Source organism: Osmia bicornis, chromosome 13 (genome assembly GCF_907164935.1).
Source record: "Osmia bicornis bicornis chromosome 13, iOsmBic2.1, whole genome shotgun sequence".
In the NCBI taxonomy this organism is placed as follows: Eukaryota; Metazoa; Arthropoda; class Insecta; order Hymenoptera; family Megachilidae; genus Osmia; species Osmia bicornis.
In genome coordinates, this window is record NC_060228.1 from 3,785,419 (window position 1) to 3,797,129 (window position 11,711).

General features: G+C 41.4%; 2 protein-coding genes across 12 annotated transcripts in view; both read right to left on the reverse strand.

The window, feature by feature from the left end:
- The window catches only part of LOC114875058 (nesprin-1), an 88,796-nt gene extending 87,434 nt beyond the window's left edge, over positions 1 to 1,362 (reverse strand). For 10 of the 11 annotated variants that reach the window (XM_046288522.1, XM_029184951.2, XM_029184943.2 and 7 more), the window contains exon 1: positions 566 to 1,350. In XM_046288522.1, the coding sequence (XP_046144478.1) occupies positions 566 to 1,235 (670 nt within the window). In that variant the 5' untranslated portion in view covers positions 1,236 to 1,350. Of the gene's footprint in view, positions 1 to 565 lie in introns of all 11 variants that reach the window. The other variant, XM_029184952.2, reaches the window with a different exon arrangement.
- A 375-nt stretch (positions 1,363 to 1,737) lies between these two features.
- On the reverse strand, positions 1,738 to 9,835 carry LOC114875060 (vegetative cell wall protein gp1-like). The gene is made up of 4 exons (XM_029184954.2): positions 9,569 to 9,835; positions 6,668 to 7,065; positions 5,093 to 5,321; positions 1,738 to 2,153 (listed from the first exon to the last, which is right to left on the reverse strand). Exons 2-4 carry the CDS (start codon positions 7,013 to 7,015, stop codon positions 2,002 to 2,004), a joined length of 729 nt encoding a protein of 242 aa, XP_029040787.1. The 5' UTR covers positions 7,016 to 7,065; positions 9,569 to 9,835; the 3' UTR covers positions 1,738 to 2,001.
- Positions 9,836 to 11,711: the final 1,876 nt, after the last annotated feature.

Genomic DNA, 11,711 nt, shown 5'->3' on the forward strand with positions numbered 1-11,711 from the left:
ATCACAGCGACGTACGCAAACATTTCATTGGCCTTTAATTAACATTGACCTGGTATCGATTTATCTCTGCAAGAACGATCTTCGTGCAGCATTGTAGCCTACTCTCGTCGACCTATTAATTCGAATACTCTATTGAACTATAAGAGTACCACTTTTATAGTCAAAAAATAGGGATGTAAGGTGGGATTTTGAAAAATCCTATTAAAAATCCACCAACGTCAGCAGATGCTGCATACTACTGATGTAAGTAGATCCAGACATCGAGTAGTTATGGTCAAAGATATGGACGTTCATATTAAGAATGTGCGATTAATTTCATAATAATCCTTCACCAAATTAAGTTTTTATATAACCACCCTTGTAGAAGGGTGACATTCATATCTGTGTTAAATGGTGTTCAATACCATCAGTTTTCTTCAGCTTTAGAAACTCTAATCGATGAATCAATCGTGTTGAAAATCACGTACACCCTCAGGCATGCCCTCTGTCCGCAACTCCCCCGCCCTCCCCCAATCGAACCACCACCCAAAGAGGAATTCCTTTAAAAAAAAAAACGGCAAAGTACCTTTAATCTCAGCGATGTGCGCGTCGTATTCGCTTTTACTGCGTACGTATTCGATCCTGGCAGCTACGTTCTGGAAGCTCTGAGTATGATACTCGGCGTACCACTCGGAGGGTGTTCGATCGTCCGGATGCTGTTGGGGGCTGCTGCCCCTCCTCTGCGACAAACTCTCCTCGGACGGAAATCTGGTGAAGGAGGTTACCGAGCTGGACTTACTTCCGTGACTCGGCGCCCCGTGACTGTGACTCTGATAAGCCGAGTCCTCGAGGGCGTGTTCCTCGCTCGGTGTCCTGCTGGTCTCCGCTAGTACCCTCTGATGAGATTCACCGCTGGCGATCTCTCTGACGCTTTTTCTCACCGTGATCTTCTCGAACTTCACTACCTTCGAACCGTTCAATTCACCCTCTTCTACGAGTCGTTCGAAGCTCTCCTCGAACGACGAATCGCTAGCCCTTGACGATGGTCTAGGGTTTGTAGGGGAGCGGAAGTGAGCGACGTTACGTCTGCCGTCCAATTCGTGGTACAGTTCTTCGGAGCTGGCAGTCCGTCCTCCGGACCAGACCTGCTCGAAGAAGCTGACTTTGTCCCGTAGTCGGCCACCACGTGGGGTGGCCGGACTGGCAGGGCTGGTCCGGCTGCCGGCAGGACTTCCGCCCTTCGGTGGCGTCGACATTACTCGCTCGGAGCTGCTTTTTTACCTCTGTTCCTCGCAGCTAGCCACCACGAAAATTCATACCGCCTACGGAACGCGCAGCTATACGCGTCCGTTTCCGGCTTCTGCTCGTTTCACGGTCGAGCTAACCGCTCGTGGACACCTGTTCTTCGCACACCACACCCTACCCGCACCACCATGCGTATATCGGCAGCCGCGCCTCCCGTACCTCGCCGGTCGACGCGAAAAACACCGCCAACGTTCGTTTCTTTCCTTTTTTTTTTTTTCTTTTTCTCTTCTCTCGCGCGTGTAACTCCAGTCCGCTTGATCTCGCGTACAAACGAGGAGGTTACCTTCTACCCGCGACGTACTCACGCATATTGGCCGCTCGCGACTATGTGCGATACGCGTCTACCGCTCACACGGAATGCACTCTGGCCGCGCACCACGGCCGCCGGTTCGATATTGCTGCCTCTCTTCCCGACCTCTCGCTGGGTCCCCACCTCGTTCCGCCATGCCGTGCCCTCCGTGCCCTCCTATACCCCGAGACCACAAGTTCTCGTTGTCCGCGATCCGCATTGCACGATGACGAGGACAACGACGACGACGACGACGACGAGGAGATGGTCGAGTACGATGACGATGTCCGTGACGATGCGAACCATGCGCCACCGTACGCCGTCTAGACCTGACGACTGGTCTCTCTATGTCTGGACAATCCAACCTTCCTGATGGGAAGCACGCCGACCGATCGATGCTTTATCCTGCGTCCTTCTCCTCCGCTAGACTAAATGTCACTTTGCGCCGCGCCGTTTGAACGTGCGCGCCTTCTGTCCACTCCGGCTCGCTGCTTCTTTCGATTGGTCGGGTTTTTTCCGGTTGCGGATGGACGATGGGTGGTGGTTTTATCGAGAACGTGTTTTCTTGATTTAGATGTATCTGAAGGGTGAAGGAAGATGCTGCGATTTTGGTTGACAAGAAACTTGAAAATCTTGAAATGTGACGAAGATCTTATCGAGAAGTCATTTCTATCAACGAGGTATCTCGTTTTAATATTCTGGTTACTGCGGAGGTCATCGGTGATCGATGCTTCAAACTTTGTATCATTTTATAATTAATAAAAAAGGGAAGTTAATGTGTTAAAACTAGACTGTTACTAGATGTCTAGAATGTCCGACTGAAAAATGTTCCAAATTACAAGTGGTATGCTTTAACGAGTCTAGCAGTCGATAATGAGTGGATATTTGTACATCTCGTCACTTGCCAAGAAGATTCTGGCAGTTTTGCAAACAACCGATAAATATCGTCCAAGAAACAGGATTTTAATGATCGAAACAACACTCGAGTTGGAACAGTTGTTGTTAACAAATTGTCCAACTAACGCGGTTCTATTCCGTGCGATGACGAATCCTAATGATTAAACAGACTTTTTATTTTCAGACTGACTCGAATGAAGGTGAATTGCTGTTGGTAATGGCGGCCGAAGAGCAAACAGATTATTTTCTACGAGAAAATTAAAGGGACACCCACGCAGATGTTAATCCTTCGAAGGATATTTATTAAACCACGAGATAAAATCTCGGAGTACCGCGAACGATGAACGTGATTAATCGAGGTTCAAATTTTTTAATTACCATTACGCGACATATTAACGCTGTCTTCGATCGTCTAAAACCGTCTCGATAAACATGTTACAATGTCTATAAATAAACGTGATTTGTTAAAGGTTCGCTTAAGCCGATTCGTAGAACAAAATACAGGAAAAATGTGAAATAAGCCGATATCGTATGTGGGACGTGGTAAGAAACGGTACGAGTTTTATCGGTGGTACCATTCTGCGAAACAGTGACGCGTTATCGATAAATCATCGTTGCGTAATACGATGATAACAGTAACTAGTAAACAAAACAGCCGGAATCGTGTCATTGTATTCGACAATTTACTTTTTCAGATTATCTTTCTCAATTATCTTTGGGGAGTGCATACATTAGCGAGGTTCATTCAAATTTTAAGTGACACAGTGTAGACAGTACGGCATTTAAATAATGAATTTTTCATTATTTTTCTCACTGCAGGAAAGTCCATCATACTTGTTTCAATATTTCTTTCATATAAATTAGAAACGATTGCCTAATATTTACGACGAGAATTCTCGACTGTTCGTCACTCGGGATTAATTTAATTCCCGGTTAAGCTGGGAAATAAATGCGTATCGAAATTGTATTACTTTATCTACGAAAGACAAACTCGAGGCTGATACCAGCGGAGGAAGAAGAATGTTCTCCAATCTATAGGTCGCTTCAAAAGTCGTCTCATTGATTAGGAATTCAGAGATTCAAAAGAAGAAGAATATGAAGAACTAATTGATCAGGAAAATTATCAGTGTGTACTTTTAACACAATCTACTCTATGTAAATACTAAATGATTTAATTTAGTATCAATGGGTCTTTGGATTTCCGACAAAGTTAATCAGAATGCCGATAAAGTGTTAATGAAAATTTCAGCACCCTCTTGAAATTGATTGATTTTTTTAATGCGCCAATTTTTGTATGTCCAAAGAGAAAAGTCAATGGTGGCAATTGTGAACGGCCACAGCAGGTGCTTCGTCACATCTATTTATAAATAGTCGAGCCATCGTCTTCTATTTCTTCTACACGGTTCAGCGAATAAGTATGCGAATCACACACGGTACATACAACCGATACCGATTGATTCGCGCTAGTAGCATGCGAAATTTCGCAAATCGGTCTCCTTTCAACCGGTGGACATATGCAAATTATTTTGCAGCCAGTTATTGCGGTAGGTCGGACACGGACTGTTCGAAATAATTCTGGTGGGCGAAGAAAATGCTTATGAAATTTTCCAGTGTTCTAATAATTTGGTGTTCTAGTATTTCAACGTTCCATCATTATAGTATTCCAAAATTCCACTTGACTATCTATTGTTCTAATTTTACGAACCCAGCAATCTAGAATCCTAATACTTTATGAGATTCTGGATATAAGTAATCAAGAATTACATAAACATTTCTGAGAAATCTGTTTGTAATGGGTTCAACGCGTGCGTAAATCTTTTAAGCCGGTTGAAAACGTTGGCAAAATATTTGCCCTCCTTCGAAATCGTGCTTCGAAGACAGACGAGAAACGACCACACGCGTGTGATCGAATGTCTTGCAATTTTTTAAGGAAAAAACATTATCGCGTAACCTATATTGTATAACAAATGTTTTCTTTTCCAGAAGATTAAACATTCCGATCGTTTACGTTAATTAGCGGTTCTATTCTAATTACCGGCGTTCGATTGCTAATGCCCACGCATAATTTGTAAGAACGAGTTAGAACGTAAATGTAAAAAGCAGTACAACTCGCACAAAAAATTGATGTAAGCCATTAATGCCGGTGCTAATCAAGGTTAAAAGGAATCAATATCGCGAAATTGGAGTTTGTGAATTGGCAGAGTAACTTTCATTGACTCCTCGCTTGCCAAAAAGTATCTCCCACAACCGCATCGGAAACATCGGTTTTTGGTCGGTTAGATCATTGTCAATGTCCATCTTGAAGACGACGTTGCACAGAAATAACATTCACCAGTGATGGATGCCAATAAAAACTGTTCCCCCCAGAATGCTATACACTCGCTACTAAATTGCATTCAAATTATCGAGGACCATTAAAAGATGTTATTTTCATCTTAAAGGATTCCCAATTTTTTCCACTAGTAAAATGGTCACAATATTGTGATCAATAATCAATCGATCTAGTTTTAATTATCAGTAATTAACGATCAGAATATTCAATGCGATAAACCAATGATATCATCAGGTATTATTAACTAGTTCAACGGAGAGGATAGATGCATATAAAAAAATAATACTCACTCTGAAGTTGCTGAATAGTAGCTTGGTACTCGGCTAATTTTTCATCCACATAATCTTGACTTTGGTTGGCTATTATTTCCGCAGTGCTGGGTCCACTGGATTCTTCTTCTGTTTGGGAATGGTCCAGTGGTACACCAACGTACTCGTAATCCCCGGGTCTATATGGTCCAATCATGTATTCTGCTGGTCCGCAAGCTAAGGGCGACGATGTACCACTTTCCATTGAGCTCTATTTAAACAAAGCAAAGAAAATAACAACGACAACGTGAATATTAAATAAACAGTAAATAAAATTTATTCATTGTACGTTAACATAAATGTTATTTATATTTATGTCGTTGTTAAATAAGAACCTTTTAATAGGGTTTTGCTCTTTCAACTTCCTGTAATCGTTATGCTTTACGTTTCTACGCTGCAACCTTTCAATTACTCTCTGAAAGCAATTTATTTTCATGAACCATTTACTTTTATAACTTCCTTATTGATCCGTCGGTTTCTTGCCCTCTTAACATCATTTCCTTTACAACCTTAACATCTTCGTTCTTAACTCAGTTCTCTTAATCAAATTTTTCAGCCAACAAATATTTATATACCATAAAATTTATGGTTGCTTTAAATTTGTGTCGCTGGTCATTAAGAACCACCGTGGTACTTAACGTGTTAATTCCTGTTTCCCTCATTTTTGAACCTACATATCCTCGCACGATCCTTAAACACTTTTATCCTTTCTCCCGGTTCGTGATCTTGATGGACAGCGAGAACATTCATCAGTTTCTAAGCTGTTGATGAGTCAGCACGCGAATCCTCGACCAGGTCAGCGAATTTATCACGAGCGGAATCTATCGACTCAGCAGATGCAATCTACCGAGAGTGTCTACGAGCGTATAAAGTGGACGGTTCGAGAATCCAATATGACATAATCGTTCCTAACTACTCAAAAATAAATAAAAATAGGACGAAAGACAATTTGGGATATTAACAGAATAGATTCTGTAAATTGAAAATTCCACTAATATCAAATTGCAGTACTGAATTTAAAATAATCAAGAATATCTATTAACTTTGCTCTAAAAATTCAAGAAAAATTCTCTGTTGCATCCTCCGATCGGAGTGCATTCACATGAAACGGCGCACCTGAGAAACCGTTCGTCGAAACACACCGCGGCCTACATTTTATTCAGGTCCCTATTTCGAAGAATCCTCGACCGAGGGAACGCGTGGCATCGCGTGGGCGTGAAGAAGACGTTGCAAACGAAAGCAGAAACGCTCCACGTGGCGAATTCGTCATCGCGAATCTCCAACCTTCTCGCTCGCAGGAATGGATCGTTAAATTTCACGCGAACACCGAGCCGAGTCTTTCGTACACGGTGAAATGGCGAGGCTTTCACCTTCCATCTTTCGTGACACGAAAGAATTTCCATTCTCGAGAACCCTTGAACCCACCGGTCTTTCACTGCCACGTTAACTTCCTCTTTCGACAGTCGATTCGTGCATGCAACGTTTCCTTAACGATTTCGACACGACGATGCCACGCAAACTTAATCTAATTCTGGAATATTAATTATTTCAATTCACCTGAGTCGGTATGAAAGGTCTGGGTGCTTGACTCCCAACCGGGAGGGGGGAGGGCCATCTAGGCCTGGGACATTGTATGTAGCTGGTCGGCGATCCGAAAACTGGTGACATCCCCGGTGAAATCGGCATTCCTATGGGCACCGGGCTCATCGGGTGCATCATTCCGGAATACGTCAACGGGGACGCTGGATGAGCATGATGGACCGGCGTGGGTGGTCCTCGAGGACGGGGTGAACTCGAGGGACTGTAAGGCGACGGGGGTCTGTAATGGGCTGACACGTTCGGTCTGGCCGACCAGCCACCCCCTGGCCCGCCTTTTCCATGGGGTTTCGACGGCGGCTGCGACATCTCTGACTATTTCGAAGATTCACGGGGCACTCTTCGATCACCTAGCATCGCTGTAACGAACGTTAACATTTCATTCATTAGTTTCTTGCAAAATATTTTCTTCCGACACTTTGCTGGCGGAAGACCCGACAGTGATATCATTGGCGTGCCGACAGTTAAGTCATTGACGCCATTTATCGGGGGAAAACCGGCGATATATTAGTCAAATATAAACCGGAAGTGTAGCAAGCAAACATGCAATCGTGCGTTGACTGATTTCTAATTTTCGATAATTATCGAAAGTGAGCGTGTGATGTTAATTAAAAAAGGAAGAGCTGGCAATTGTATCGGTAATTGAGCACGATCAAAGAGATATTCTACGAAAGCTGAAGCGTCTTCGACGTCTAACGAGCTCTGGGTCGCGTAGTGGCAGTGAGTAGGCAGATTAGGATGGGCAATCGTCCAAAAGTCTCTCGAAATAGGCGCTTAGATTGTCTGCCTTCCCGCTGACTTGTGCACGTTAACGCGTGAAAAATGTGTAACGTACAAATCGCGGCGCCGTGCGTGACGTTACACAATACGTGGACGTGCATATCGGCGAAGTTAAATGAAACTATACTTTTCGCGTTTCTTATCAGCGAATTCGTGAGCTCTTTCGACAACAGGTATCGTGGTACGTGGAGAATTCGACTGGAAATTCTGCTCAATCTTTCGGATAAAAGATAACATCAAACAGTGTATTTTTACTGTTTCTATAAAAATGAATTACGATACCTTTCTGTTTATTGATAATACTCGATTTAAAAAAAAAAGATTGTTAGGTTTAATTTTTAAACATGCATGAACTTTATGAAGTATAAGGAAGTTGGGTGCGACACAGGTCGAAGGTCTAAAGGTTTTTTGGCTAGATGGCGAGTGTAGGCCGACTAAATATAGCGACATTTCTATTTTAGAGAGATTCGAACGGTGGCCACAGACACGTCCGACACGGCAGGTATATTTGCAACGACTGCGTCAGATATTTCAGAAAGTGACGCGAATATTAACACCTACAATTGGCCTTGCGACGACACTCGTGTGCACGGTGCATGGCGCCTTCATTGTACGCCTCGAGATGCCACGCACGCCTTTCATTCAAATTCAAATTATTCTAGGAAGTATTCTTTTCATTTTTCCAAGTATTCGCGAGAGATGTCGAACGTGTGACGCTTAAACTTCAAGGGTAGCTGTTCAAAAATTGAGAAATTCATCGTTAAATTTTATTGCTCCTTTTTTCTTGGTCGATGAAAACAAAGACGGGGATCCTGTACAGCCGTGTTACCCTTCAAAGCGTCCATTTTGTTCTTGTTAAGTTCACGAGCGCCATTACGAACGAGAGGTTCGACGGCTGGCAGTCGTTCGAGTTCGTTCCACTGATTTCGATAAAGCATCCAGAGGAATCGACTGACGGTCTATTTATAAACGACACCACTCGGCAACGATAACCCATGTGCATACGAAACCCAGGTGGGTTCCTCGTCTGATGTGGATAAAAATACAAATCGAAGGCCCTCCTTGTGCTAACGAAGAAAGCACGCGGTTTCGGGGGAAGACACGAATATACGTCAAACGACGAAATTACATGAAATGAAAGTGAATCGAAGGTTTCGTAGGGTGAAAAAGAGACGCGTTATCTACGGTCACACGGCTGTTAGCTCGCTGGATCCTGGACCTCGGATGCTGCGTCCAAAAATAAGATTACTGCCGAATTAACGAACAGAAATAGTCTTCGTTCAGAATGGTTGCTCCTGACACAGGTTGCTCGTACCAGAGATTAAAGCCTGAGCGATTACTATTGAAATCCGGGCTTGAAATGCTAATATTGGGAATAAAATAAAGATCGAACGTCGGAATGAGCGACGATTAATTGTGGGAACTCGTTGAGGCTCTTGGAGACTCAAACTACTCTATAGTTGCATGTCATTAGTAATTTCAATCGTTAAAGAATTCAATATCATAAATCAACCCTCGAATTAACTCACACCTTTGAAATATATTCTATCACAATGCTTTTACTATCAAACATCTAAATTTTTAATTGATAATCGTAGATCACCTTTGACCAACGTTAGAAATCTAATATCATCAAATACTCTGAATTAGAACTTCATCGCAGGGTTAAATCGTTGAACTTTGTTAGAAACATCCGGTGAAACCATCAAAGAAGATTTCTCGGCAAAGAGTTCGGCACCGTGAAAAAAGAAGCAAACGAGAATAAGAAAATAAACAAATGAATGTATGACCAATAAACAGTGAGATCTTGAACGATTCCAAGAGTCCAACGAACCCCACCACCAGAGGCGCAATACTCAACCCCTTCGTTGGGCAAAACGTATACAAAGGTTATTGAAAATCAAGAATATTAAACGATAGAGGATATGTTAAATTTTCAGTCAATTTCACAAATCATAGAATTATAGCTTATCTATATTAGATCTGATGGGTTAAGACTCACGCAATACCAAGAAGGGTTAATATATGCAGATTCAAAATTAAAAGGATTAAAGGAAGAAGGTGAAGAATAAAAGATAATACCGAAGAGACGTCGGGCCGTCGACAAGAGATGAACGAAATCCAAGAATCTTTAGAAAATCCAAAGTGTAAACGGGTACACAAATGGGTCGTATTGGTTCCGGTTGATCAAGAAGGTTCGATCGGTTCGGTTCAGGTCGCGATTTCGCGTAACACCGTCGGCTAAAGCCGCGATGATCGAAAGGAAAATCGTGTCGAAAAAAAAAAAAGGATCGCGGGCAAACGACGTATCGTAGTCGATTTTCGTAGTCGGTCCACGACGAAGACCACGAAGAGACTGATCGGTCCGCTGGTTCATCGGTCCTGGACCGCTTGCCGCGACATTTATATTTAACTTTGGCGTCGCTCGACTTTCGGCTTGGGTTTACGCTCGTACCGCGATTCCGCTTAGCGTTCCCGTTCTACATTTCCTCTTCCCTTTGCCTCCCTTTCGCCCTCGATGCGATCATCCCTCTTTTCGCCGCGACGCCTCTCGCCGACACTCGCTTCCCAACCAGGATCACGCGTTTCCGTTTTATTATCGGCGGTGAGGTAAGATCGTGCTTTCATTCGGATCGACGTCGAATCTTCAGGACTTTCGATGATCAATGCTGATCGTCATCCTTCCTGCTATTATAGTATCATTACGTTATACAGAAGGTGATACATGCAAATGTTGTTGCCCATTTTTCGGTACAATTAAATGAAAATTGATACGTATTATACTAATGACGGAATTTTCCCTAATTTTTTATTTAAAATTCTGTGGTGTTTAAAAACTAAGTCTTCTATTTAAGTTATAAATATTTATGATTAAAGATAGATAATATTTTTTGATATATACTTCATAGAATAATTGTAGTTTACTGAAGTAACAAAGGGACGAGACCTAGAACTGGAAGTTGACAGCTGGTGTCCACGAGGTTGTCGATTGCCTTGACCCCTTTAGTCTTCGCTACAGAGCCTAATTTTATCCATTATTCACGATAAACATGTAAGTTTCCTCTGTTTTTTTAAGGAATATATTGGAATCTGCAGCAGAAATAAAATATTAAAATGAACCATAAATCTCGCAGCCAATTCGCTCGTATTATTTGCTACATAATTAATAAATGTACCATAGAAATAATGATACAGTTATTAATTACACATCAAATAATACGATTGCCCAGGTCTCACCACGAGGAGGTTGCTGCGGGTGGAGACCCGCCCTACCTCATCCCATCCACCCTCCATTTATACAAAAAATTAATTTTTTTATTTATAATAATAACATCATCCTCTTGATGCACATTTGCAAAACATTTTTGATTGCTGTGCAAACGAACAACAAAAGGAGCATTATTTCTATTCAGTACCTGCCTATCTATTTATCTACTAATATCTTTATTTTTCAATTCAACCTCAACATTTTTTTTTACTTTAATTACAGATCTGTAATTGATAATATGCAATTGCATATTTGTCCTACGTACTTATATTACTAAGAATACTTATCTATACGAGCGCTCGTGATTATATTAAAAAATCGCTTAAATCTAACGCTTCCTAATTAAACACTGCAGTGTTTAATGATTATATCTTAATGACCGTAAAGTCATTCTACAAAACCATAAACTTACAACGTGTTTATATAAAAATTTAAAGGGATATACATAAATAAATACAATGAATTTCTTGATTTTGTTGTCCTCACCAGAATGCTTTCTGAAATAAACTATGAAAGATTAGATACAATTTGCAAAAATAATAATATTCGTATTACCTTCATATTAAAATAGTTTCTGAAATAGACTAAAAAGGGTTAGATACAATTTTCAAAAATAATACGACGCATATTACCTTAATACGAGAATAATTCCTGAAACATTCGGAATAGGATGAGATACAATTTCCAAAAATAATAAGACTCGTATTACCTTAATACCAGAATACTTCTTGAAACAAACTAAAAAGGATTAATTACCAAAATACGTCCTGAGATATTTCTCTGCAACAGAAACTTATTAATTGAATCCATATCAAGACAAAATGTTTAATAGCTGGAAAGAAGGTGCATTAGTACAAACAAAATTTTACAAAAAACAGAGTCATTGTTAATGACTCGTTTCCAATAAAAAGAAGGAACATCAATACAATTTCAGTACCAAAATAAAGAAAAAAAAAG